The sequence below is a fragment of the Capra hircus genome, chromosome 25 (assembly GCF_001704415.2).
Source record: "Capra hircus breed San Clemente chromosome 25, ASM170441v1, whole genome shotgun sequence".
Classification (NCBI taxonomy): domain Eukaryota; kingdom Metazoa; phylum Chordata; class Mammalia; order Artiodactyla; family Bovidae; genus Capra; species Capra hircus.
The window spans coordinates 35,393,125-35,415,805 of NC_030832.1; the positions used below are offsets into that span (position 1 = coordinate 35,393,125).

At 58.5% G+C, this 22,681-nt stretch overlaps 1 protein-coding gene across 4 annotated transcripts in view; it reads left to right on the plus strand.

The window, feature by feature from the left end:
* The window catches only part of DTX2 (deltex E3 ubiquitin ligase 2), a 34,524-nt gene extending 13,036 nt beyond the window's left edge, over window positions 1-21,488 (plus strand). For 3 of the 4 annotated variants that reach the window (XM_018040689.1, XM_018040687.1, XM_018040688.1), the window contains 8 exons: window positions 1,467-2,103; window positions 7,986-8,086; window positions 13,292-13,432; window positions 15,980-16,053; window positions 17,272-17,430; window positions 18,391-18,552; window positions 19,768-19,857; window positions 20,937-21,488. In XM_018040689.1, coding sequence (XP_017896178.1) covers window positions 1,467-2,103; window positions 7,986-8,086; window positions 13,292-13,432; window positions 15,980-16,053; window positions 17,272-17,430; window positions 18,391-18,552; window positions 19,768-19,857; window positions 20,937-21,164 — 1,592 coding nt within the window. In that variant the 3' untranslated portion in view covers window positions 21,165-21,488. The remainder of the gene's footprint in view (window positions 1-1,466; window positions 2,104-7,985; window positions 8,087-13,291; window positions 13,433-15,979; window positions 16,054-17,271; window positions 17,431-18,390; window positions 18,553-19,767; window positions 19,858-20,936) is intronic. The other variant, XM_018040690.1, reaches the window with a different exon arrangement.

Consider the following 22,681-nt stretch of genomic DNA (forward strand, 5'->3'; position numbering starts at 1 on the left):
TACTGGAGTGGGGGGCCATTGCCTTCTCCGAGAGGCCTGGGATGCTACAAAATAAACACCCTACAGCATTCAGGACTGGCCCCACGACAAGGAACTGTCGGCCCAAAATGCACTGGTGCACAGCCTGAAGAATCCAGCTCTGATCCCATAGCAGCCTTCTCGGGGGTGTGAGGACTCGGGCTTCCAGGCAGCGGATGCAGATATAAGTCCCAGCCCTCATGACATTTGCAGTCACCAAGAAAGACAGCGAGCAAGATAAATAATTCGTGACCCATGTATGGTTGGGTCAGTGAGTGTTTCTGTTTTTGAGGGTGTGTAAAGTGTAGAGAGAGGTTATTCTGAGCTTGCGTGGCCTGGTCACCAGGAAGAGCCAGGCACAGGCCAGGGGGAAGGGCAGCTTGTGCAGGGCTTTCTGTCCCTTGAAGGGACTTCAGCTTTTCTTCTGAAAGGAGGAGGCCAGGAAGGACTTGGGCAGAAGAGTGACATCATCTGATTTGGGGGTTAAATGTATCGCTCTGGCTGCTGAGGTCAGGAGACCAGGTAGAGGGTAATCCCAGTGGTCATCTTTCAGCAAGTACTGTTGCATGCTGTTGGAAGCATGGCCCAAATTGATTTTTCCCTTTTCTCCTTTCCGTAATCATGCAATTTGGTTTATTCATATAAGCTAACCACAGGTGTCTCCTAATAGTTGCCACCTGAGAAGTCCAAGGGAATCCACGTATATCCATGTAAGAAAAGTCTGTAAAAGTTAATGAGTTTCTGGGACTTCTCTGGCTGTCCAGTGGTTAAGACTCTGCGCTTCCACTTTGCAAGGGGTCACAGGTTTCATCCCTGGTGGGAGAACTAAGATCCCACATGCCATGGAGCCCAAAAAAAAAATTACAAAAAAAGTAAATGAGTTTCACACAGTCTTGGAGACCTAAGAACTACTTACGGCATAGTACATGGAAATAGGAAAGGTTTTCACTGATTGTCAGCTGCACCTAAATGTATGTGCTTAGAAGACTAGATGGGTAGGAATATATTGCAATATATGAAGTGTGCTTTCCACTCGGTGGTTGGATTATAGATGGTTTCATCTTCTTCAGACATTTTTGTTCCGGTTTCTTCAGTCAGCCCACACAGGTTTCACCTTTAGGAATGTTTTGAGAAGCCTCGTCAAGCCTGAGCCACAGCTGGTCTTTAAGCGTCCAGCGTCCCCTAGTCCCGCTGAGGAAGGCCAGTTCATCCCTTTGGTCCGCAGTTTCTTTGCACAGAGAGTGCTCTCTACCTTTCATCCCAAATTTGGAGAGAGTCATCAGTGTCAGCCTTTAGACCAGACAGCAGCATGACCCATGTATATAGACTGTGACCACATTATCTTATGTTGGCTGTAGAGAACAAAGAGAATTTTAAACCCCCCTGGTTTGAGGGTGGTGAGGGGCCGACAGATGAGCTGTTGACGTGCGTCCCTCCGTTTAACGCAGGCACCATGCGGGCCGTGCGGAGGCACCTGTTCCCGCAGCACTCGGCCCCCGGCCGGGGCGTCATCTGGGAGTGGCTGGGTGACGACAACTCCTGGACGGCCTACGAGGCCAGCGTCTGCGACTACCTGGAGCAGCAGGTGGCCCAGGGCAACCAGCTCGTGGACTTGGCGCCCCTGGGGTACAACTACACCGTCAACTATGCCACCCACACGCAGACCAACAAGACTTCCAGCTTCTGCCGGAGTGTGCGGCGCCAGGCGGGGCCCCCGTACCCGGTGACCACCATCATCGCCCCGCCAGGCCACACAGGCGTCGCCTGCTCTTGCCAACAGTGCCTCAGCGGTGGTACCACTGGCCCCGTGTCAGGCCGCTACCGCCACTCCATGACCAACCTCCCCGCCTACCCCGTCCCCCAGCCCCCCCACAGGACCGCCATTGTTTGGGGGACCCACCAGACCTTTGCTCCGTACAACAAGCCCTCCCTCTCCGGGGCCAGGTCTGCGCCCAGGCTAAACACCACCAACCCCTGGGCCGGGGCGCCGTCCTCCCTGGGGAGCACGCCCCTCTGCCGCTCCAGCCTCTCCCACCTGGCATTGCAGCACCAGCCCTCAGGACCGTCCGCCACCCGCGCAGCCAGGTATCTTGTGTTCCTGATGGCTGTTGTGTCCAGCCATGTGCTTTGTCAGGGCCTTGGGTTTCCGCCCTTGTTTAGCTGGGAAGGCTCCCCCAGTGCCGGGAAGATCTGGCGCCTGCCTCCTTGGTGGTCCCCACTACTTCCTCATGTCCTCTGCGTGTGTCACATGGTGCCAGGGGACCATGGCCATCCACAGCCTTGTGTCCCCCCCGACCTCCACGACCTCTGGCGCGTGAGTGCTGATAGTTGCCACGTGGGTTAACACCCAGTGATCTGTTCATTGGCGGAGGAGAATTGGGCTCTCTGAGCAGTTAGATCCTTTGGCTGTGTGTGTGTGCCCCAGCTGGGTACACGAGGACGTTTCACTGACTCCCGCTGTGTGCCCGGCCCTGAAATCACAGACACAGAAGGGCCAGTCCTCTCCCCGAGCCCAGTTTTGGTGTTTAACAATTGGTTGAGGAAAGAGCAAAAAGCTGAGTGTGTGGGGTGGCAGCAGGTGATATAGGCTGGCTGCTGTACTGGCCCCTGGGGTACAGTCGGGTCCCTAGGGCACCCTGAGAAAGTGAGGAAATGGCCCCATCTAAGTTAGGTGACACTTCAAAGTGGGAAAACCCTGGAGTGGCCAGTGGTGGATGCTTCTGGGAAGTTCAGACACCTGTCCCTGACCAAGGGCCTCAGCGTTGATCATTATTGAGAGTCTGGGGCCTGCAGAACGTTTTGAGGATTCACAGTGGTGGGCGGGATGGGGGCAGATTTCTGAGAGAGGGTGGCCTCAGCAGGCGGTGACTGGACATGGGGACCTGTGGCTGCCCCGTTCCCCGGAAAGTCAGCATCTTGGTGCCACCTCGCTCACCCATCCCAGCCCTCCTGACCATGAGGAGGGCCAAAGCTTCCCAGTGTGAGACCTCCTTGGCAGCTTCTGGGGCCTCTAGTGTTTTTTTCCAGAGGACCCGTCCGGCTTTGATAAGACAGTGACAGCTTCGCTCACCGAGCACCCATTATAGCCAGGCTCGGTTTCCCCGGATCCTCCCAACGGCCTGTGGTAGGTGATGTCCCTAGATTCCAGGGGAGCATGTTGAGGCTGGCGGGGTTGGCAGCATAGCCAGGACGTGGCAGAGCTGGGCTCAAACCCAGGCCCCTTGCGGGACACGTGGGGCATGTGGAACTCTGAAAGCCATTTGAAAGACGGAGTGAGAGAAAGACAGGGCGTCCTGATGGGTGCGTGCAGAGGCTGCCGGAGCAGAGAAGAGGGTGGGCCGACTGGGTCCCGGTGTCTTCCTGCACGTCTTTTCCTTTCTGAAGTTGGGGCTCGTGGATCTGAGGTCTTTCTGGGAATTGGAAGCATGGGTAAGGCTTGGGCCTTCTCCAGAGACATAAGCATGCTGGGCTCTGTGCCAACCCAGTCCTTCCCAGTGCCCTGTGAGGCCCCTTCCAGTACATGGGTCAGTCTATTTTAGAGAAAAACACGTCATATCTGCCAGCCCAGAAGGGTTATCACTAAGGGTGAAGCCACTCTTACGACTCTGTCAGCTTTGCGCAGCCTCCTGGGGCTTGTGTGCTGACGCATTAACTGAGGCAGGTTTCTAGAAGGTTCTAGAGCTGGGATTCTGGGAGGAGCCAGGCGACCACTTGGGCTTTGTTGCTTTCTTCTGGCACGGGGCTCCCATTGGTCTCCCCTGAGATTTCTCTGGAGTCTCCCCTCCCCAGCCTGAGGGCCCCGTCCAGGCAGGTTGCAGAAGGGAAGGCTGCGGGGCCAGGTAGCCTCACCTCTGCTGCTTGGTCGTGCGTGTTGCTGCTTGCCTTGCCACCCTGCCTTGTAAACCAGGTGGGAACTGGGCCAACCAGCTCTGGTAGGGGAAGCAGGGTCAGAGGGGCCTGCCTCCTGATGGGGGGTTCACTTTGACCTCCTGGACCATCCCTTCAGGAGCGGGGAGGGGTGTCTTTCACTGGCAGGGGTCAGTCTTCCCACGTCTAACTTGTGTGGCCCTCTATAGTCTGCCATCTCGAACAGCTGTTGTAGAGCCAGAGGGGGTCTGATTAATCCCTGACCTCTTCACCCAGCCGGGCTAGGAGGATTTGAAAACACTTGGCACCTCAGTTCTCCAGCGGCTGTGGTGCAGCTTCTCCAGGCCAGGTGAACATCAGCAGCATCAGGTTAAAGTCACCAGGTGTGAGGAGGGGAAGGCGATGGGGTGGGCAGCGCCATGGACTGGGGAAACCTGGGGACCAGCAGCGTTTACTGGTAGCCCCTGGGAAGGACCTGTGAGTGAGCGAAATGAAAATTTGTGGAGCCCCTGTGGGTTCTCTTTTTGGAACCCATGTAGTTTCAAATCCCTTCCTGCTCAATCTGGGTAAACCCTCAGCTGACGGACCCGCCTCGTGCCCCAGGAGCCTTTCTCTGAGTGAGTAATCCATCGGGAAGACACGTGCCGCCGGGTTTAAGTAAATTTCCTGGTAGCTGAAGTTTATCCCTTTAAGCACCAAGACTTGTGTTTCAGTGATGTTGGATGGAAGACTTTCCAAAATGTGTCACGCACACGTTGTTTAATAGCGGGTGTGCCGTTGTTTAATAGAGGTGTTAGCTCTCTGCTGACTCGGGGCGGTGATTACGAGCAGCCCTCTGTTGCAGCTTCACTGTAGCGAGGCCTCGGGGGTCTTTGCCCCTTCACCCGGCCTAGGAAAATGGCTCTCATTTTCGTCCATCTGCTCTATTCTTGTCGCTGCTGTTCTCCCAGCCTGGGAAAGTTGTGCCCTGCTCCCTCCTGCTGTCAGTCAGGCTCTTTAAACTTGTGGGATTGGGGTCCTGGACTCCAGCGGGACCTGACTCCTGACTCGCTCACTGTGAGCCCTCGGCTCAGCTCTGTTCTCTCTCTACGTCTCTCTTTTCCCCTTTTAAAATTACCAGGTTGGCCAGGGCAGTTGCAGAAGTTTCCCTTTGCTCTGACAGGGCTGTGTTGGTTAGGATTTGGTGAGGGCCCCACAACTCTCCAGAACCGCCTCACTCCACTGGGACCTAGGACACAGTGGGCGTTTGGATCGTACTGCACACTGAGCCTGGCAGCCACCCAGGGGGCCTTAGGGGATTATTCTCATGTTACAGAGAGAGAAAGTAAAGCTTGAAAAGGGGACTCGACGTGTCCCGCAGTGGCTGCTGGCAGTGGGGTCCCCAGGCTCTGTCTGCACCTTAAGCACCTTGTACCGCACATGCTCAGAGGGTCCCCCGTGGGGAGCTGGAGGGAGGCTTTGCATGCCTTGCTCTCCTGCCTCCTAGCTCTGCCCCTTGTCCAGGACTGTCCAATCCTGTCTGAGTAGAAGATGAGAATCTGTCTGTGTTCTCACCTCCACTTGGAAGCTCCTGGAGATGGTTTCTCAGAAGGGAAAGGCAGGGAGGGCTTAATAGGTAGACCCAGGAACCCAATAGGCAGGCAGGAGGCTGACAGGAAGGAATTCTCAGAAGGGCACTTCATGGGCAAACGATGCCCACAGCAGAGAACATTCTCTCAGTCTGAGCTCTTAGCAGACAGTGCGGGGGGATCCGTGACCTCCGAGGCTCTGTCTGCCCCTCAGAGTCCCCATCGTGGGAACCGCTGGGTCCTTTCTCTGTCCCTTCTGATCACAGCAGAGAAACGTATGGGGGAGGAGCTGGGGAAAGCCACAGGGGCAGTGACACTGGGAAACCCCTAGGCAGATGGAACTTTGACGGTTCCTGGTCCCACTTCCCTGGTGAGCTGCCTGTTGGAAGCCTTACTGCCTGTCTGCTTTCTGCTCTCATTCTTGTGGTAGAAGCTGAGCCTCGGCCTTCTCTCTCAGATATGGGCCCCTCACCGGCAAGGGGAGACCCCGCTGCCCTGGCCATGCTGGGCCTGTGGTGCCCAGCCCGCTGGGTTGCCCCTTGGAGCAGCAGAGCCAGGCTTTGGCTTTCCCGCTTCCTGGCTCCTTGCTCCCTGTTGAGTTGGCTTAGGAAGTGAAGGACGCCTCCAAGGACTGTATCTTCTCCAAGTCGTTCACTTCTAGAGCCTGAGAATTGAAGAAACACACTCAGGAAGGGGGTGGGGTGTGGCTTCAAATTAAACAGCTTAGTGGGGCCAAAGCCTTAGCCAGGTGTGCTGCACGCCCAGCTCTTCCCCCACCACTTTAGCAGAGCATCCAGGCCCGGTTCCATTGTCCCCCTGGGGCTGACGGTAGACATGGGCGGCAGGAAGCGTAAAGTCCAGAAGTGAAAACCAGTACCAGCCAGTTTGAGATTTTCTGATGTGGACCAGAACCAGCCAGCTCCCTGTTGCGTCCACCAGCGGCATCTGTGCCCCGAGGCTGGCGATAGGCAGGGGGCTGGAGGAGCTCCCAGAAGCATTTGCCACAAGCAGGTGGCTGCTGGGCTGTTGGCCGTTGCTAGGGTAGCACAGCAGGCTGGAGGCGTCCATCGTTTCCTGAGCACCTTTCCAGCTTCTTGCTGTGTCCTGAGCCCAGTGAACCCAGGCCCTGTCCTGGGGGAGCTCCAGTTAGGGACTGCGGACCCTTCGTCTTGTATTATCTTGAACATGAGCAGGGCTGGAGGACACAGTCACTGGGACAAGGAGGGAGTAGCAGGCATCTTGGGCCATCTGCATCAGCCATCTCCAGTATGGGGCTCCCCACAACCCTTACTGGCATGGATTTATTACCATTTAAAAATATAATGGCTTCTGGTCTAGTGGCTGAGACCCTGAGCCCCCAGTGCAAGGGTCCCTGGTTCAATCCCTGGTCAGGGAGCTAGATCCCACATGCTGCAACTAAGACCTAGTACAGTCAAATCAATCAACAAATATTTAAAAAATGAAACAATAGAAATATAATCACACACACACATATACACATATATATATAATGGCTTAAAGCCAAGTGAGAGAGTTGGAATTAGTCACTGTGGGAAGCAAGACCTTCATTAAAAAAATTTTTTTTCCTTTATTTTAAACTAATTTTGGATTTACAGGAAAGTTACAAAAATAGTGGAGTTTCCACCTCTCTGTCACTTGACTTCTTTTGTTAACACCTTTCATGATAACCGTAGTGCAGTTGCCAGAACCAAAGACTTGTCACTGGTGTGGGACTATTAGCTAAGGACTTTTCCGATTTTCATCAGTTTTTTCTGTGGTGTTCTCTTCTTGGTCCATGAACCCACTCTCCATCCAGTTGTCATTCCTCCTCTCCTCCCCTGGATAAAACCGCTCCTCAGTCTTACTTCATCTTCCGTAACCTTGACACTTTGAAAGAGTCACTTTTGTCAAATGGTCTTAATTTGGTTTCATCAAATGTTTTCTCATGATTAGACTGAGGTTATGCTCTTTTGGCAGAAACCACAAAAAGGGTGTTAATTTCTTTCTCAGAACATCTTTTCTTGGAGTTCCTGATGATGTTTGGCCTGTTACTGTACTGGTGGTGTTGGTCTTGACCACTAGGAGTGGTTTCTGTTGGACTTCCGCTCTGGGTACCGCAGAGTCCTTATTTCGGTGATTTGTCTTCAGAGTCTTGTCCAGGAGAGCACTTTGCGGCAGCCAGCGCTTCGTTCTCCATACCGCGTGAGAAGACGAGTCTTGTCCCCAGCCGTGCTCTTCCCTGCCCAGTGTCCTGCCCCTGCCCAGTGCCCCACCTGGAGTCTGACTTTTATTGGTTGATTTTCACGGAGGAAGTGCTTTCGAGAGTCATGACCATCAGACCTCTTCGCCCGTCCTTTGAGATATTCTTCGTCGGGATCTTTCCTCTTAAAAACCAGAAGCCCTCAGCGCACAGAGGCCGCTGTGGGGAAGTGAGACCGCAAAGGGGCCTTAGCAGCACCAGTGTCTTCCTCACTGGCTGTTTCTGCAAAGTCAGCTCCTCACATTGAGCTCTGTCCCCTTCTTCTCCCCAAGTGCCTCCCTGCCCAGCGGTCCAGCGAGCAGCCCCCAGAGCGTCCCCGCCACGGTGCCCATGAAGATGCCGAAGCCCAGCCGGGTCCAGCAAGCCCTCGCAGGTAGGCAGGTGGTCTCCGGTCCAGACATGTCTGCCAGGGGTGGGACTTGGGGGCGGGGAATGTGTGGGGAAGGGGGAGGAGATTGTGGGGAGGGGGTCTTCTGACCCTCTGTGTTCTTGTGGAAACCCACAGGGGCTCCTTGGGGGGCAGCGCCTTTTTCATTGATGTTGACCCGCCCCCTGTGAGTGAGCCTGGGTGCCCCCTCATTTGTCTCAGTGTTGAGGGGATCGTACCTGATGATGGTGGGTGCCCAGTGCCGACTTTCTCCATCTTTTACGTTTTCACATCACCTTGGGTTATGGTTCAGGAGTCGCTTTTCTGTTCCGACATGCTTTAGGCATTTCCCTACAGGGCCCCTTGGGGGAGTTCCTCCAACTTTTTTGGTTGGAGTTCATGTTTTGAGCAAGTGGCTTTTGTGTCTCACTAGGTCGTTTGTTAACCCTGCCCCTTTGAACTGTTTTCAGAATTCCTTCTGTGGGTGATGGGAAGCCACTGAGAGTTGTTTTTTAACTTAGGGGGAATGTAAACTATGGCAAGGTACACCGAGGCGTCTGGTGAACCGCCATCATTTAGAGGCGGAGGCCGGTGGGGGAGCTAGGCAGTCCGAGTGCTGGGTGAGTCACTGTGATAGCACAGGCGGGTTGGAGGGGCCCAGGCTGGAGGCGGAGCGGCCCTCTGGACCCAGGCTTCGCGCCCCAGGCCAGCTGACCACTGACTAGGGCTGCGGCAGTGGATGGTGGTAAGGGTTTCTGACTCAGTGATTGCACTGGTTGTGAGATGGAAGGAATAGAATGAGGCCTGATGTGTGCTGCTGACAGAGAAGTCCTTGTGACTAAGGAGGCGACTCATTTCATCCCAATAGCAGCTCTGTGGGGGAGGAACTTTGATTCTCATTTTACATTTGAGGAAACTGATGCACTAAGAATTCCAGAAACCTCCCAAGGCCAGGCAGCCTGTCCTGGACAGAGTGGGATTCAGCCCCAGGCGTTCTTGGCCTCAGAATCTGGGCTCTTTGCTATGACACTGTGCTGCTCCCAAGTCTGGTGGTTTAATGGCTGTGGCTGTGGCCGGTGGAGCTGTCCTGGAGGCGGGGGGATTTGGATGGGCAGCTCAGAAGAGCAGTGTGAGGTGGAGTAGGGGGGTGTCTGCCCGCCCAGGAGTGTGCGAGCTTACAGAGACTGGGTGGGCCACCAGGAAGAAGAGCACTTGAAGGACATGGAAGGACCAGTCAGAGATGTAGTGGAGATAAGAGAGTAGGGCCAGGAAGGACCCAGGAGGGGACATGCTGCCCAGCAAGCCCTCTGGAACATACTTACCTGCTCAGCCATCAGCCCTCTGGTGGGGCAGAGAGAACAGTGAGCAAAGATGACTAGATAGTTCCTGCCCAGTTTAGGTCTTCTTGTGGCATCACATAGCCCAGGCACTACAGATGGGTGTGTGTGTGTGTGTGTGTGCGCGCGTGTGTGCGTGCGCACGTGCATACACATAACTGCTGGAGAAAGGTTGCGGGAGCAAGCCCGGCTTGCAGGTGCCCAGCCCCGTGTGTGTGTGTGTGTGTGTGTGTGTGTGTGTGTGTGTGCGTGCATGCGTGCGCACACGCACATACATGTACTGTTGGAGAGAGGTTGCGGGAGCAAGCCCGGCCCGCAGGGGCCCAGCCCCGGGTGTGTGTGTGCGCGCCCACACGCACATACACGTACTGTTGGAGAGAGGTTGCGGGAGTAAGCCCGGCCTGCACGTGCCCAGCCCCGTGTGTGTGTGTGTGTGTGTGCGTGCACACGCACATACATGTACTGCTGGAGAGAGGTTGCGGGAGCAAGCCTGGCCTGCAGGTGCCCAGCCCCGTGTGTGTGTGTGTGCGCGCGCGCACACACACGCATACACATACTGCTGGAGAGAGGTTGTGGGAACAAGCCCGGCGTGCAGGTGCCCAGCCCCGTGTGTGTGTGTGTGTGTGTGTGTGTATGTGCACACGCACATACATGTACTGTTGGAGAGAGGTTGTGGGAGCAAGCCCAGCCTGCAGGTGCCCAGCCCCGTGTGTGTGTGTGTGTGTGTGTGTGTGTGTGTGTGTGTGTGTGTGTGCGTGCGCATGCACATACACGTACTGCTGGAGAGAGGTTGTGGGAGCAAGTGCCCAGCCCCGTGTGTGTGTGTGTGTGTGTGCGCGCACGCACATACACGTACTGCTGGAGAGAGGTTGTGGGAGCAAGCCCAGCCTGCAGGTGCCCAGCCCCATTCAGCTCTGCGGTCGCTGAGGGCCTAATGCCAGCACGGTTGCCTCTGCCTGCAGCTTGGCAGTGGCCGGGGTGCTGAGGAGCTCTCGAGGCCGGGGCCCTCTCTCGGCCTTGTTCTCTGTATCCCCACCACCTTTGCACTCAGAGCCATCCTGGAGGTGTTTCAACCTCCCATTTGCTTGTCAGGGAGACAGACCCCGAAGCCCAGGAGTGGCTCCTGGCGAGGAAAGAGTAGACAAATCTGGCCGAACGCCGCCTGCCCTGAACGCAGGGCTCTGGCTCGCGCTGTGGCTGGGGCGGCTGTGTGGGGCGCCAGGGGACCAGGGACCCCAGCCCACCCCCAGGAAGCGGGGGCTGGAGAGACGTCTCAGCTGGGCAGTGGTTGTGGATTTGGTCATGGATCTGGGAGCGCTCATGCCGCACTGAGGTGAGCACCTGGGCGCGGGGTTTCTCAGGCAGGCTCCTGGCCAGCAGCCGTGCTGCCAAAGGGCTGCGTGTGCCCTGCACTGGAGGAGCGGCTGCCTCCCCGTCTGCCAGGTGCCTCGGGAGATGGCTTCACTGCCTGCCGCCTGACCAGGGCCCCTTCCTCAGGACCGTGGGGAGGAGTGGGCCCCTCAGGCCGGGGCCAGGCTCCCAACCAGCAAGGGAGGAGGAGTGTCTGCATTTTACACTGCCAGGACCTGCCAAGGCCTGTCAGCCCCGGGGGAGGGGTAACAGCCTCAAAGCCAGGTTAGTAAGGCCAGGGCAGGAGGAGGGTAGGCTGGCACCTTAGCCTAGTCACTAGACGAAAGGCCAACGCTGAGCGTCAGAAAGGGGGTGTTCACACGTCTGACCCGGTGTGGGACCTGCGGGGGGCTCTGGCAGACGAAGATGAGAGCAGGAAAAGCTGTGCTTGTTCGCCCTGTTACAGTTGTTTGGGGATGTTAGGAGTTTGGGGGGCTGCATCCCTGAGCCCCGGCTCTTGGGGAAGTTGTGATGGCCCCTTGTGGCCCTCCCCCCATCCTCTCCACTGGATGCCGCATTTGTGATGTGTTGGCTGCAGGATGACCCTCACACTTTTTCACAAGAAGGCAGACCGGCAGAGCCAGGGCTGCTTCTCTGCAGGCGTGTGAACTGAGACTCACTGTCTGTGGCTGGAATGAGGAAGAGCGAGTCCTTCGTTAGAAACAGCAGCAGCGCTGTCCACGCTGGCCTCTCGCGGGGCTGATGGCGTGGCCTCAGGGATGTCTGCTCCCTAGCAGGCAGAGGCTGGGTCTCCCCTGTGACCAGGGAAGACAGTCACGAAGACAGAAGCCCTCGTTACGTCTGGTGCTGAGAATGGAGCGGAGTGGAGGAGATGAGCTGGAGGGGAACATGGCCGTTCTAGATGGGTGGTCAAGGAGGGGCAGCTGGGAGAGGGGTCTGGTTGATGGCAGGGTCTGGTGGCTTCTGGGGGAATAAACCACAGTCAGCACACACAACTCCTGGGTTCCCGCCAGGAACTGCTCTCTTTCGGTCTGTCTGCACCCCGTGCCTGCTGGTCATCCAGGCCACCCAATGTTTAGCTCCCAAGGGAGCCGCATTGGAGCCCAGGAACAACCTTGAGATGCTGTGGCATCGCACTGCCTGCTGAACAAGTGCCCAGCGTCCAGACTCGGTGTTCTGATGGGCACTCTGGTGTCTCCTGTGGAGCCGCCAGCACAGTGCGCCCAGCGCTGCCTGGGCCGCCAGCCTCTGCTGCTGTCCTGTGCTGGGCGCGTGGGCTGTGCTGAGAACCTCTGTTCTCTAGCGGGGGCCACGGTGGGGCCTGATGGAGCCCTGGGCCAGCTCTCCTCTGGCTACTCTGGATCGCCCCTGGAGCGGGCAGTGGGCCCGCCTTCCCTGTCCATGGTGCCTAGACCGTAGGCCAGATTCTGAACACCTGTTAGCTCCCTAAGGGGGTGGCGGGGGGAAGCCCAGAGCCCCTCTCCGGGGCAGGAGGTGCTCCAGGGATGGGGAGGGGAGGGTGGAGGCTGCTGTGGACCGCAGGGCAGCCGAGAGCGTGGCAGGAGTGGTGCCTCCAGCAGGAGGACGTGTCCGGTTCCAGGTCCTCAGGGAGCATGGGGCAGGGTCAGCTAGGGTGCGGGTGGAGCACCAGGCTGAGGAGTGGGGCGTCTGCCCTGCAGGCACCGGGGAAGGAGTGACAAGATTGGATAGTCCATTAGGGGTGGCCGCCTGCTGCCGCTTCTCCCGCTGTGGGCCGCCCCTGTGCTCCCGCCACAGCCAGAGGAGCTGTCTGAGCCTCGGCTGAGGGGACCGGAGAAGGGAGCTCTGGCCTGGGGCCGTAGCTGCTCCCAAGGAGCCGTCCCAGGGGCCATGGGGACACCTCGGTGAGGAGGCAGGCCCTGGGGCAAGATTCCTGCCTGTTTCCCCCAGTGATGGCTCTGAAGGCACCTAGACAGGCCGGGTGGTGCATGGAGAATAGGCAGCACCCCATGGGGGGCCAGGCGACCAGGGGCTGCGGGGGCTCGGCCGAGGGGGCACAGAGGGAGGCCCGCAAGCTCCGGACCATCCGCGTTTCCATGGCTTGGCTGCACCCTGCTGTGTTGCCCTCTGCTCTCCTTCCTTGCACTGGCATGGAGAGGCGCCCTCCCTGCAGAACCGCTCTGGACGTGTCTTGGGGTGGCGTTCTGCCCTCTGCCCTCCTGAAGCCACGGCCTCCCCACCTGCATGCTCCGAGCACAGGCTGATGGGGTGCTTGTTCAGACCTTCCTGGAACTTGGGGCCGGGGCTCTCACGAGCTGGCATTTCACTGATTGCTGAGCTCAGCCCTGCTGGTCTGGGTGGGCCCTGGCAGCCTCGAGCAGCTGGATTCCCCAGGGAGATGGGCGAGTCCTGATGGCCATCGACAGTGCCACCTGGGCGCAGCCGGGGTTTGTGGCGGTCATGAGCCGGACGGCTCCTTCTAACGTTTCTCCCCTCTGCATGTCTGATCTCGCACCCCGTGTAGGCATGACGAGTATTCTGATGTCAGCCATTGGACTCCCTGTGTGTCTTAGCTGCGCACCCCAGCCCGCCAGCCCTCCCGCCTCCTGTCTGGCCTCTAAAAGTCACAGCTCAGTTAAGAGATTGAGGAAAATGTCCATGAAAGGTAGTTCCTGCTCACAAATAACTCTCTGGCCTCTGCTCAGCCTCCTCCGAGTCTCACTACCTCTGATTCTTCCCGTACCCGCCGCTCTCCTCTGACCACCTCGGCCCTTCGCCCTCCCCTCGCCTGCGGGTGGTGATGGGCTCAGTGGCCCGCCCTGCCGTTGGCAGCAAGCCTGGCCCCTGGGAATCCACTCCCCTCTGAGACCCAGAGTTCAGTGCTGCAGTGGAAGTGTGAGGGGCCTGTGCTTGAAGACTCAGTGACTGTAAACACAAGTTCGAGGCAAGACGAGGCTCAGGAGGGGGGACAGCTCTGTCCCTTCCACTGGGGCCACTGTGTGTCTCAGGAGGGGTCAGCCCACGTGGGGCTGCTTCAGAGGGGTCCCCAACGACCATGCCATTCCTGTCACATGGCTAGGGGAGAAGGGGTTTCAGAACTGTTACAGGTGCTGTGTGAGTCAGACGAGAATTCAAGAGGAGGGGCTGCTGCATAGTAAGTTCTGCGCTTGTCGTTTCTAAACTGTGGCTCTGCTGCCATCACTGGGCCAGACAAGTGACTGCTTCGGGGACCTTCCGGATGGCGTGAGCAGGGCTTTGGCCCCGCCAGTCCTGGGTTTGCAGCGCTCGCTCACCAGCTTTGTGATATCATGCCAGCTTCCCCATTCATGAGCAGTGGGCCTCCTACCCGGCAGACCGGTTGTGGGAGGAAGAGGAAATAAACGCACAGGGGCAGTGCCTGGCACATGGTGACGGTTGCTCTGATCGAGTTCACTGCCTGTCTGACCATCGGGAGGAGTAGGGGAAAGGAAGCCAGGAAAGGGCTCCCTAAGCGCCCAGCTGCCATCACCACCGCTAGCCTTGCTCCCTCTTTTTACTCTGCCTCAGGGCTGGATCTGTGGGCAGGGCCGCTTCCTGAGACACTTGGGGTTTGCTCTGAAAACACATGGTGTGCAAAGCAGACCCTCTGGCCTTCCTGGGCTCAGATGTCCTTTCGTGGGGTAGGCGGTCACCTGGCTGGCCCTCTTTTGAGAAAAGTGGATCATGGAGAGTTACCGTCAGTTCTGAAAGGCTACCTGGGTGCGGGGAGGCTGGAGAGGACGGGGTGCTGAGACAGGCCTTGCTGGAGGGGTTCTGGGGTTCAGCTGGAGACTGGCCTGTCACCAAAGTGGCCTTTTAGACCAGGCTTTTCTGGAAGGTCTCTCCCCTCAGAGTTGAGTTCCAGTTACTAGGCTGGCCACCTGGTGCTGGTGGGGATTGTGCTTTGGTCTGGCTTTCTCTCCAGTGAGCAGTCAGGGTCCTCGGGGTCTGTGTCTGGGGATGTGTGTGCGTGTGCTTGGGGGTGCCTGGTCTCCCTAGGCTTCTGGCTGCCTCTCAGGTCCTAGCAGCTAATGCCTTTTCAGTGCTCACCCCTAGGGCTGGCGTCAGGTCCACTGTTTAGATGAGTGACCTGAGACTCAGAGGTGACCTGATTTGGTCCCAGCCCAAGAGCCAGACTCCATCCTGCCCTCACCCAGCCCCGACCCCTCCGCTCCCTCCTGCCTGTCACCGGGCCTCCTCTGGTCTAGAGGGGGGCTCCTGCTGTTGAGCCCTCAGACTTGTAAGTCTCTGTAGCCACAGGCTGATAGCTGGGAGCTTGGGCTTACGCCAGAGCCCCTCTGGTCTTAGAGGCTGGGACCAGGAGCTCCCCCGGACTTGAGGCAGGCAGGCCTCCCGGCGTCGCCCTCCCAGACTGGGCCAGTCTCCCCGTCCCTCCCTCTGCTCCTGTTTTACCACCACTCTGTGACTCTGCTGATTGACTCTCGAGCTGCAGAGGGGAGGTGGGGAGGGGGTGCTTGTCCTTGGGGTGGGGCCTGTTCGGTGCAGGGCCTTCCCCTCCCAGCTTCATGCCCAGGTGCACACAGAGGGGTAGGAGGTTTTGAGAGGAGGAGGCGAGGAGGTGGAGCCGTGGGCAGCTGAGGAATCGAGGAGGCGGGTCACTGGCACTCCAGTCCAGGGACAAGCCCAAGAGCACAGTGGTTGGCCGTGGCCTTGTGGCTGTTCCCTGCGGCCAGTGTGCACACAGATGTCCCCGCAGGGTGGGCGTGCACTGTACATGTGACTCAGAACACTTACTTCTCTTACCCAGACTTTCTTCTGAGAATATTGAAAGTTGAGTAAAATCACCTGGCCAGAACACACTCCAGAGCATTTGTTTAGAAGCTGCTCTTTGACCCTCCTGCATGTCCTCTGAAGCCTGGGTCTGGGTTCCTGAGTGAAGGTGCGCGGGGCCATGGCTGAGGCCCCGCCTGTGGCTCCTGAAGGCCATGGCCAGCTGCTGTCTCTGCTTCTCTTCCTCCAGGGCTCCTGGGGCTGCCCCTCGCCCGCCCTGCCCCCGGTGGAGCTCTGGACTGTTCTGCGGCTGGCCTGTTCTCTCCTCTCCTGCACACTAACCTTCCTGTCTGAGCCATCCTAACCTCCCTCCTGGTAGCTTGGACCGCTCCCTGTCCTCCTCTCTCCCAGCGTCTCCAGTTCATTCTCCTCAGGACACCATTTATGTTCTTCTCTCTCCTAGGAGGGTCCCCAAAGCCAGAGCCAGAGCAGGTAATCAGAAACTACACCGAAGAGCTGAAGACGGCCCCGGAGGAGGTGCGTGTCGCGGGGGTTGCACTGCTTTTGCCTTTGTTTGGTAACGGGGTGGCTCAGACGAGGCCCCCAGCCTGTCCTCTGCTGGAAGGTGCCTTGTCCAGAGACCAGTCCTGCCCCCCGGCTTTGGGGAGGGCCAGCCAGGGTTCCTGCGTTTAACCCCGTCACAGCTTCACCTGACCCATGTCTGCTGAGTCTCATTTCGGGGCTGTGATGCCACTGTTCTCCAGCTTGAATGGAGAGCCCTGGAGAGTCCTAGGGGTGGGTTCAAGGTCATGCATGCCGGTTCAGAGCTGGGGACTCTCTGGCCGCCTTCTGCAAGTCAAGAACACAGGAAGCATCTGGTTGGTAAAGGTTTGGACAGAAACTTGGAAGGCCTCTCCTCGGGCCTCCCCTCCTGCCCGCCCCCTTTCACAGGAGTCTGTCTGTCCATCTCTCTGCTCTTGTGCTTACCTGACAGAGCTGTGCTGTTTGGCCCCAGCTGCCTCCCCGCCAGCTGCTGATCACATAGCCAGTGTGTGGCTGTGATGGTTTAATATCCGCTGCTCATGCCATCTGCCTGTTGCCATGTTGCTGTGCTTATGGAAGCAAAGAGATGGCCCCAGCCTTTTCTTGAACCAGGGAGGGCTTGCTGGAGGTGGAGGCATCTTATACTGGGCAGAATGCCCACAGGAGTCTAAGCAGGAGGAATGCTTCTGCTTACTCTGATGTGTAAGACAAAGCCCCAGGCCCCAGTCATGGCCTTCAGGGCCTACTGGGACCTGGTCCCCTCCGCTTTGGTCACCCCTGCCCTGCAGGTGCACCAGCCCCCAACAGAAACGCCGGCTCCTGCTTCAGTACACTCTCCTCTCTCCTGCCTGCCTGTTGCTGTGCTTGTGCTTCTGACAGGTTCCCTTTCCCTCGGAAAGCCCAGCGCTGCGGGCCCCTCCCGTCCTTTCCTCTCTGCTGGGCTCTTCTGCCACCTTCTCAGCCTGGGCTCCAGGCGTCACAGCAGCCCCCAGGCTCGGTGCCGCCTGCCATCCCCTCCACCGCGGTGACAGTGACTGCTCTGAGGCCGTAGACACCAGTGACCCCTTGGTGCTCCCAGCCTCCAGAACAGAGAGCTGTGGGGTTGACTTAGATTGGGGCCCAGCATTTCCGCAGATGGCGGCTGGTCCTCAGGACTCGCCCCTGTGGCACGGGGGCTGGGGGTGAGCCTGCCCCGTGTGGGTCCCCCTCCAGGACTGCACCATCTGTATGGAGAAGCTGTCCGTGGCGTCTGGGTACAGCGACGTGACCGACAGCAAGACCATCGGGCCCATGGCCGTGGGCTGCTTGGCCAAGTGCGGCCACACCTTCCACCTGCTCTGCCTGCTGGCCATGTACTGCAATGGGAACAAGGTACCCATGGCCGCCCAGCCGGGGGAGGGGGGTCGGGGTCACCTGCCCGTCCCGGTTGTGCTGCAGCTGAGCAGGCGACTGGGGCTGCCCTGTGAGGAGCCTGGGGCCCGCCCAGAGACCACCCTGAGATGTCCGCAGTCCTGGCCCTGCAGCGGGAAGGGGGCTGGGGGTGGCAGGTGACGCCAGGCTGCCCTGCCTTTGGTGTAATTTAGCCAGAGTAGACAGAGGTCGGGGAGCAGAGAAAGCCAAGGCCCGTGGGGGGTTCGTGCCTGGGCTGTCCCCTGTGCAGCGTCCTCATGCCACGCGTACTGGCCAGGGCGCCAGCCTCAGCAGTCCTTCCGAAACGGTTTTCTGTTCCATTTTAAATATGACTCAACTGTGTAGCAGAGAAGGCGATGGCACCCCTCTCCAGTACTCTTGCCTGGAAAATCCCATGGACGGAGGAGCCTGGTGGGCTGCAGTCCATGGGGTCACGAAGAGTCGGACACGACTGAGCGACTTCACTTTCACTTTTCACTTTCATGCATTGAAGAAGGCAGTGGCAACCCACTCCAGTGTTCTTGCCTGGAGAATCCCAGGGACGGGGGAGCCTGGTGGGCTGCCATCTATGGGGTCACACAGAGTCAGACGTGACTGAAGTGACTTAGCAGTAGCAGCAGCAACTGTGTAGACTTTGGTTTATAAACCTAATTTTTCTACCTGATCCCCTTTGTCCCTTTAACGAAAATTGCATAATGAGTTTCTGGGGTAAAACTTGTCTTTCTAAGGAAATTGCCAAAATTGAATTTATTTGCAAGGAGTCTGCCAGGGAGCTGGGCGACTGGCCCAGGACCTGCTGGGTGACCAGGGAACCAAACTCGTGTCCCTGCAGGTCTCTTTCCCATCTAGTCAGTGGGGTGGCTGGCCTGGGTGCCCTCTCGGGGCCACCGGCTCAGTCCACGACTTTCTGCCCTGTCCCAGGATGGAAGCTTGCAGTGTCCCTCCTGCAAAACGATCTACGGGGAGAAGACTGGGACCCAGCCCCGGGGGAAGATGGAGGTGTTCACGTTTCAGATGTCCCTCCCTGGCCACGAGGACTGTGGGACGATTCTCATAGTCTACAACATTCCCCACGGCATTCAGGTGAGGGGCACGGCACGAGAGGAGCCTCCTTGGCTCTTCCTGGAATCGGCCCCTCTCCGGGGCTCTTCCTGTCCCACTCTGTCCCCCGGGGTCACTGAGGGTGCCCGGCTGCCCAGTCAGACTCCCAGCAATCAGGAGGCACTCGTGCTGGGGGCTCCAGCCAGCCCTTAGGGTTGTGGAAGCAAAGAGATGCCCCCTGCCTTTTCTTGAACCAGGGGGGTGCTTCCTGGAGGCAGAGGCATCTTAGCTGGACTTGTACTGGGCAGAAGGCCCACAGGAGTCTAAGCAGGAGGAACAAGCGTTTCTGTTGGGCTAGCTGGTTGGCTGGGGAGCCCACAAGCAGGAACCCTCCCACGGGGCAGAGTGCAGGGCAGAGAGGTGCCTGCAGTGAGGCCTGACCACTCTTGAGGGACCGGCTCAGTGGCCTGATCCAGACCTGTGTGGGGTGTGGAGGAGCAGGGACCTCAGCTGCAGGTCCCAGTGGAGACCCAGACAAGAGTCTGGGCTCCTCAGGTTTCTGCCTTGGACCGGGGGATCTCAGTGTCCCCCAGAGCCTCGTTGGCTTGGGAAGATAAAGGAGGACAGGATGTCCCTTGGTTTTGTCCAATTATGTGCTTTCCCCTGGTTGTCCTCCAAAGTGACATTGTGCTCAAAGTGAAACTGGAAAAGTTAGAAACATTCTAGACAGCAGTAGAGCCACAAAGCAGGAGAGGAATTTGGAGTTGTACATGGTGTGTCTCCATGGGCTGAGAGCAGGGCAAGGGCCGAGCGTGGTTCCAGCCCTCACCCTCTGTCTAGCCTGCTGCCATGGTCTCGGGGCCCTGCTCCATCCGGAGAGAGCAGTGGAGGTGCTGTGCGCCCCAGTGATGGTGAAGCAGGCCCTGCCATCCAGTCCAGAGAGCCCTGTGCCCAGAGGGTTGCCAGCGAGGCCTGGCCTCTGAGAGGTCTAGTTTCCTCAGGGGGGTGGAGGCTGTTAGGGGGTGTGGTGCCCAGCAGAGCAGCATGGGTTCAGGGAGGGCAGGTGTGGGCAGGCCGTGTGCATGCTGGGTCTTTAGAGCAAGATATGAGACAGCAGTTGATTTGGTTACTTGCGTGCAGGAGGAGCCCCGCCTGGAAGGTGGCGGGGTGAGGCTGGGGAGAGGGGCCCTGTCCCAGCAGCTCTGCGGCCCGCCAGCCCCTTGGCTCCCACTCTCACCGTCTGTGTTCCTCCTGTAGGGCCCTGAACACCCCAACCCTGGAAAGCCCTTCACTGCCAGAGGGTTTCCCCGCCAGTGCTACCTTCCCAACAACGCCCAGGGCCGCAAGGTAAAGGCCCGGCTGCCACCCCTGGGAGCAGCCTCCATGCCCCTCCCCCGCCACTGGCAAGTCCAGCCTGGCTGCCCCTGAGCAGCAGGTGGCTGTTGGGTTGGGAGAGCTGGCTCGGTGGCCGCACCAGCTCTGCCTATGCCCACCGTACTGCGACAGGAGGAGGAGATGAAGCCTGCGGGCTGGCTGGGGTGTGGGCTGCCCCTTCCTGGGGGCCTGCTCCAGGTTAGGCGTCTGGGTATGGGGCATCCAGGCAGAGACGACCTGACCGCAGGTGCGCTGGGGGGAGGACAGGGGTCTTCCTGCGGCCTAGTGTGATGGGATGCGGTGGAACTGGGGCCGCTTCACCCTAGGTGATGGGGGTGGTCTGCGGAGCTGCCTTTGCACTGAGTCCTGACTTGGGGCTTCCCAGCTCAGAGGAGGGGCTTCCCAGGTAGCTCAGCGGTAGGAACCTGCCTGCTAATGCAGGAGACATGGGTTCAATCCCTGGGTCAGGAAGGTCTCCTGGAAAAGGAAGTGGCGCCCCACTCCAGTATTCTTGCCTAGGAAATCTCATGGACAGAGGGGCCTGGGGGCTACAGTCTATGGGTTCGCAAAGAGTTGGACACGACTAAACAGCTGTGAGAAGGCTGGGAAAGAGCATTCCAAGCAGACAGAACAGCCAGGGTGGTGGCTTTGGGGTGGGGACAGCCCCAAGGGCACGAAGAGGCTAAGGGAGGTGAGGGGGTTGTCAGGAGTGTCTGCCCTCCAGGCCAGCCCCTGCAGCCAGGGTTTGTTCAGAGCACTTCTTCACAGCCTTCTGCTCCTTCCCTGCCGCCCCTTCCCCCACACCTCCCCCACATCATCCCCTCCCCTTCCCCCTCCCCATCCCTTTCCCCCCCATCCCCTTCCCTCCCCCCTCCTCCATGCCCTACCCCCATCATCTCCTTCCCCTCCTTCCCCTCCCCCTCCATCCCCTCCCCTCCCCCCTCCATCCCCTCCCCTCCTCCTCCATCCCCTCCCCTCCCCCCTCCATCCCCTCCCCTCCCCCCTCCATCCCATCCCCTCCCCTTCCCCCTCCATCCCCTCCCCTTGGGCAGGTCCTGGAGCTGCTGAAGGTGGCCTGGAAGAGGCGCCTTATCTTCACAGTAGGAACATCCAGCACCACCGGAGAGACGGATACAGTGGTGTGGAACGAGATCCACCACAAGACCGAGATGGACCGCAACGTGACAGGCCACGGCTACCCCGACCCCAACTACCTGCAGAACGTGCTGGCCGAGCTGGCCGCCCAGGGGGTGACCGAGGACTGCCTGGAGCAGCAGTGACCCGCGGCCTGGCTGGCCCGGTTCGCCCACCACGACGGCAGGCTCCCTGTGGAGCACGGGCTCCCCATGCCCGCCCGTCCCCCTCCCTGTGCCCGCCGGGCCTGGGTCTCTGTGGAAACCGGGCGAGCCTGGGAGTCGTGTGGGGCCTTCGGCTGCTGCTACCTCAGTGTGTGGGCCCCTCCATCCTCGGTGGGCTGTGTGGGGCCCTCAGTGTCCGGGGTGAGGAGAGGCTGCCTGCCGTGTGCGCCGCGGGGGCAGGCCTCCGTCTGGGTCAGCTGCTCATACCTCATATGTTCTGTTTGCAATAAATGCTCTAAAGCCAAAGACCGTGGGCCCTGTGGGTTTGCCATTGGAGAGGCTGCGTGTGTACATGTGTGTGTATGTATGAAGATTGGATGTATGAAGGCCAGCCCACACATGTCTTGCTGCATCAGAGAAGGAATGGACCTGACAGGCTTCCTGTCCAACCTTTGTTTCTTCCTAAAGGAGACACAGGCTGCGGGGAGGCCAGGAGCCGGGCACTGACCCGAGCGGCTCCCCTGCCCCACCCCAGTTCTCCTTGCAGTGGGCCTTCAGCAGCTCTGCCAGGGAGACCCCCCCCCCCAGCTCCTCCCGTTTACTTCCTTGGGTTCTGACTTCCTAAGCGGGTTCTGACTCTCTAAGTGCTGCTCATATCGGGGCGGGTACTGCTGTGTCCACTTTCCAGATGAGGAAACAGAGGTTTAAGGGCACAGTAGTAGAGCTGGGACTAAATCCCAGCCAGGCCTGGTCTGACCCCCACCCTCAAGGTTCCAATCCTTCCCAGTCTTCTTAGAAAGAGGATCCAATACTCCTAGGCTTCCTGAGGGCAAGGAGGGGTGGGGGGGTGTGCTTGTGGCCTTCACAAGCCCTTTTCTCCCTAAGAAAGAAACTTAAATTCTGTTTTATGATTTATTGTTAAAAAGATCAGTGTATGTTAGAGTATTTACTTTCACCTAGAAGTTACTTTTTTTCCTCTTCTGATTGTGAAAAGAAAGTAAGGCAGCTTTGTGAGCCCCTGGCATCGTGCCCCCTGCCCTGTGGAGAAGCTGGTTTGGGGAGGGCCAGGAGGCCCTGATAGAGAAGCTGGACCCCAACTCTGTTAGGTTCCACAGTGAGACTCGCTCCAGGGCTCACAGGGCAGAGGGGTTGTGTGGGTCCCTGAGTGCCCCGCCCCCACCCTCGGCTCCCACACCACAGCGCAGTGAGAGAGCGGGAGCAGTGTTTGCACGTCGTATGCCTGATCAGACTCTCGTGTTCACAGTGTATCAAGAACTGTCACAACTCAACGATAAAAAAATCTTCAATTTTAACGGGCAAAGGACTTGAACACACACTTCTCTGAAAAAGCTATACAGATGGCGGACAAGCAACGTCATTAGGGAAGTGCAAATCAAAACCGCAAAGTGGTACCACTTCATACCCACTAGGGTGGGTATGATAAATATATATAGGAAATAAATATTGGTGAGAATGTGGAGAGATTGGAACCCTCGTCC